Genomic DNA, 5,000 nt, shown 5'->3' with positions numbered 1-5,000 from the left:
GACTCTTCCAATGTGCTCAACTAAAGTGGTCCTCTCTGGTGTATACAGATCCTAGGAATGTGTGTATTACAACTAATAATTTTCTGATTGTCCATGTGTGATTACGTAATTCCTAGATAAGTATGATATCTATACTGTACAGTGTCTGTGACAGAAGGTTGGCGAGTGGTTGCAAGAAGCTAGTAAATTTACAGCAACTACAATGCAATTAATGCATAGTAAGTTAATTGCGTCAGTAACAGGGATGGATGGTTGTAAGCAAGCACCAGCAAGTCATCTAGGGTAGGGAAATTAATTGAAGATTGAGACTGTGATCTAGCATTACTATTTTCTTCATATACAATAAACAAAAACACATTTTATAATATCTATTTTGTGTGTGTCTGTGTGTGTCTCTGTGTAAATTTTAAATGTACAGTTCTGTATGTCCTTTATTAACTGTGGATACTGTATGCCTTCAGCAGGCGTGAAAAAAATCATACATATGAGTACCATACTATAATACATTTCTATATCACACAGAAGTTGCCATGCATCGATCGATCAATCTTAGACACAGATTCAAAACAAGTCTAGTGTTTTGAGTGTGGGGGAGGTTGCATAGGCTATTGTGTGCCCATCAAGAAAGCACCAAAGGCAGATCGAGTTCCCAACAGCCACTAATACAGTAAATATTCCCTGTCTTTCTAGATGTACTTCCCACTTTAGGACTGCTATGCTGCATTGTACCTAATTTGAAAAAAAAGACCCTTAGACACAAGCAATGAACCAATGACATCAATGACACAGTCTCTCATACCATGAAAACGTAGACTTTTCAGGACTGCTGTCTGTATGATCATCTATAACTCCCAACTACAGGACAGTCTAAACGCGCGCGTTAACTGGTACGTACCTCATGCATTGCAACCTCATTAATTCCATTGGTAGTAAACTAGAATGGTCAGTGGACGGTTCGGCCATTTAATTTTCTACATTTCAATTTTCATGTTTTCATTTTTCAATTTTCAATTTTTAGTAATTTTTTTAATTTTTAATTTTTAATTTTTAATTTTTTACTTGCATTCTTATTTAAAATTGTTGTGTTTATTAAATTTTAATTTTTAATTTTTAAATTTTTAATTTTTAATTTTTAAATTTTTAATTTTTAATTTTTAAGTTTTCATATTTTTGTAAAATGGTTTTCATCTTTTGATGTTTGATGCTTGTGATCTTTAGATTTATCTTTTAAAATTTGATTTTAGGCACCTATGTGCTCAAAACTAGAAACTTGAACGCGCTGTTCGCTTTTCTATTTCTAACATGAATAGAAAATAGAAAATAGAAAATTGAAATGAGCGAAGACGCTAGACACAGCAGGGGTCTCGGCGGGGGTCCCAGCAGGGCTTCCATTCGCACGCGTGTCTCAGGAGATCACGTTTCCAACACGCTAGCAGGTGTTTGTTTTTACTTTGCTTTCCTTCACGTGCCAAACCACGTTGGCAACTCTTGACAACTCTTGACAACTTCGCTCTGACACACAACGTTGTGCCAGCGAATATCTCGGTCTCTAGCTGTGTAGGTACACGTACTGTACGTGCATTGTACACAACACGCTACCATTATTGTAGATGAACCGGTTGGAGGAAAATGCTATGTTATAACCTAGATAGGCTCCCCACTAGCTAGCGGATCGCCGAGTTGGCAACTGTGGTGACGAAGTATACGGAACGACGTTTGTTGCTAGGAAAAATCGAGACACAATTAAAACATCGAAACCGTCAACCTACTACAATTAATTAAGTAGTAGACTGCGCGCTTTCACGGGCACACTCTAGATGTAGTACACGGTACCGGTACCGTATACAAGGGTGGGCGTGGTACTCTAGAGCAGGTCACATTTCTCATTTGCATGACGTCGCACAACTCACCAAGTAAACAGACATGCACGTCCATCGTCAACGCCTTCCGAACTCTAGTTGAAGTCAACTCAACTGAACTCTATTTGCTCGAACGTTGCACTTCTCAATGTGGGCGTTGCCCACTCTGCAACGCTACGTGGTCAGACGACAAACGTCCGCTGTCTCTTCGCGGTTTCGACGACATGAAAGAGCTCAAAAAAGAAATGCGAAATGAACTTGGGAGCGACGTAGCTCACGACGACAGCTCGTCGGACACGGAACTACCGATCATGTTACCATCTGCCACAACCCAAGGTGTCGGTGCCTCCTCGTCCAATGAGAGCCCAGAGATTATTGAGTGACACATTGACATAGTCTACTTAATTAATAACTAGCTCTAGCTGTAAGCCGCGCTGTTCTACGTTAGCTAGTTGAGTTAGTTCAATTAATTGAGTTGAGCAAATAGAGTTCAGTTGAGTTGACTTCAACTAGAGTTCGGAAGGCGTTGACGATGGACGTGCATGTCTGTTTACTTGGTGAGTTGTGCGACGTCATGCAAATGAGAAATGTGACCTGCTCTAGAGTACCACGCCCACCCTTGTATACGGTACCGGTACCGTGTACTACATCTAGAGTGTGCCCGTGAAAGCGCGCAGTCTACTACTTAATTAATTGTAGTAGGTTGACGGTTTCGATGTTTTAATTGTGTCTCGATTTTTCCTAGCAACAAACGTCGTTCCGTATACTTCGTCACCACAGTTGCCAACTCGGCGATCCGCTAGCTAGTGGGGAGCCTATCTAGGTTATAACATAGCATTTTCCTCCAACCGGTTCATCTACAATAATGGTAGCGTGTTGTGTACAATGCACGTACAGTACGTGTACCTACACAGCTAGAGACCGAGATATTCGCTGGCACAACGTTGTGTGTCAGAGCGAAGTTGTCAAGAGTTGTCAAGAGTTGCCAACGTGGTTTGGCACGTGAAGGAAAGCAAAGTAAAAACAAACACCTGCTAGCGTGTTGGAAACGTGATCTCCTGAGACACGCGTGCGAATGGAAGCCCTGCTGGGACCCCCGCCGAGACCCCTGCTGTGTCTAGCGTCTTCGCTCATTTCAATTTTCTATTTTCTATTTTCTATTCATGTTAGAAATAGAAAAGCGAACAGCGCGTTCAAGTTTCTAGTTTTGAGCACATAGGTGCCTAAAAATCAAATTTTGAAAGCTAAATCTAAAGATCACAAGCATCAAACATCAAAAGATGAAAACCATTTTACAAAAATATGGAAAATTAAAAATTAAAAATTAAAATTTCATAAACACAACAATTTTAAATAAGAATGCAAGTAAAAAATTAAAAATTAAAAATTAAAAAAAATTACTAAAAATTGAAAATTGAAAAATGAAAACATGAAAATTGAAATGTAGAAAATTAAATGGCCGAACCGTCCACTGACCTAGAATGTTGAACTCCAAAAGTAGAAACCAAAACCCGAACAAAAACTTTCACGCGTCTGTCTACCAAGCAAACCGAGACTGGACTGCTGTTCGATCGCTACCAGACATGCCACTGGCCTGATGCCTAGATAACCACAAACAGCTGCTTTAAGTGTACAAAACCAACGACTCGACTACTGCAAAGAGCAACTAACAACAATACTGGGCCATGCACGTCTACAATTCACAAATACCACCTGGCTTGCAATCACATGCACCGTCTGCTCTTGCCATGCCGAGAGACTTAGAGTACAGCTGATGTAGACACAGATCTACCGTCTTGTTCACTGCTACTGAGGAATCGTCCTTACCAGCGAAGCAAGCGTGCGAAGTAAGAAATTGATCTTCAGGAGCTCCCACGCGTCAACCACATGCACGTCCTAGTGAAACGATTGAGAAGAGTTAGACCAAATACCTCCTGATGATATATCACGCAATTAGAAAAGCACACGAACGTACGTACGATTCGAAAGCATGCACGGTCGACGACTACTAGAGCATGCGCGGTCTGGTTACACGAAACTAGCTCAATTCAATGGGAGGACGACGCGCACGAGGTTCCCTGATGGTCTCTAGTAGAGGACCGTGAATCCGCAGTCCGCGATCCGTGTTTTCCACGCATATCACAATGATCAAAATTCAATCAGTCTAAGCCGGTCTACACGTATGTAGGTAATGTGGTGTTCGATTACGACCCCGAGGGGTGCACGCAACCTCATGTAGAAATAGACTGTACTGTACTCTTTTCTATAGCTAGACTAGCTAAACTCTAGAGGATAAATTTGCTATACAGAGAATGAACGTACGCGTTGATCACTATATTGACGCGATACCTATACATACACTCTATCTATACTTTTCTCTAGCCAGCCATTTATCTATAGAGATAAGTAATCTACATGCAGTTACGATGCGAGACTCTAGGTACGTCAACTATCTCTCTAACTCGTGATCGAACTTACCAAAAATTTTACTTTTCGCTAGAAAGAATTTACGCATGTCACTTCCTGCTATAGGATGGCGTTTGTATATCCGTGTACAGTGTAGTAGTGGTCCGATATAGCTACAGAAATGAGAATACCGTCAGAGGGTGTTCTCTTTATGTCTTTAACCTTTGCTTGCGGTGCCTATTGCTATATTATTGTTACAGTAACCAGGTTCAATACGATGAATCAGAGAGTAATAAAAGGCAACTACACACGTACAATGGCATCTAGCTGTCAGAGCAAATTGTATTTTATCATCGAGATATTTATGATTACTATTTATTTAGTTAGGTAGCGTTACAAATTCCTGTTCAGCTAGAGAATTTTTTAGCTCTATCTAAGATTGCTATTAGACAAAAGTTATCATGTGTATAGTGAAAATATTACAAGATTAGATTTGAATAAAGGTGGACAAACAACAGGCTATTCTTGAACAGTTTTGTTCATTTGAAACCTATTAAACCCTGCAGAAAGTTGCATCATAGTTGAGTGCATAGGAGATCGTGTTGGTTGCAATTTTTTAAATTAGAACTATATGACCGTATGTTGTAATGTTTCCTAGAATCGGATGACTGTAAAGCTATTACGGTGAGGTTCAAACCACTAAACTGTTCATAGAACCACTAAATACCTAAGCAC

General features: G+C 40.2%; 1 protein-coding gene and 1 long non-coding RNA gene across 4 annotated transcripts in view; one reads left to right on the top strand and one right to left on the bottom strand.

Moving 5' to 3' along the window:
* Positions 1-359: 359 nt before the first annotated feature.
* On the bottom strand, positions 360-3,978 carry LOC134185942 (uncharacterized). Of its 3 annotated transcripts, XR_009970881.1 has the most exons (6): positions 3,839-3,978; positions 3,687-3,755; positions 3,336-3,630; positions 896-934; positions 800-842; positions 360-729 (listed from the first exon to the last, which is right to left on the bottom strand). It is a non-coding gene; the product is annotated as an uncharacterized LOC134185942 (long non-coding RNA). The 3 variants fall into 3 exon arrangements; XR_009970879.1 differs by having other exon boundaries at positions 361-729; positions 3,687-3,964; XR_009970880.1 differs by having other exon boundaries at positions 364-729; positions 3,336-3,460; positions 3,687-3,964.
* Positions 3,979-4,581: 603 nt separating this feature from the next.
* Positions 4,582-5,000, top strand: part of LOC134185214 (protein CbbX-like) — a 1,073-nt gene continuing 654 nt past the window's right edge. Inside the window, exon 1 of the mRNA XM_062652996.1 lies at positions 4,582-4,594. Coding sequence (XP_062508980.1) covers positions 4,582-4,594 — 13 coding nt within the window. The remainder of the gene's footprint in view (positions 4,595-5,000) is intronic.

Source organism: Corticium candelabrum, chromosome 10 (assembly GCF_963422355.1).
Source record: "Corticium candelabrum chromosome 10, ooCorCand1.1, whole genome shotgun sequence".
In the NCBI taxonomy this organism is placed as follows: domain Eukaryota; kingdom Metazoa; phylum Porifera; class Homoscleromorpha; order Homosclerophorida; family Plakinidae; genus Corticium; species Corticium candelabrum.
The sequence above is the reverse complement of the archived record's forward strand: the minus strand, read 5'-3'. Positions and strand labels throughout refer to the sequence as shown.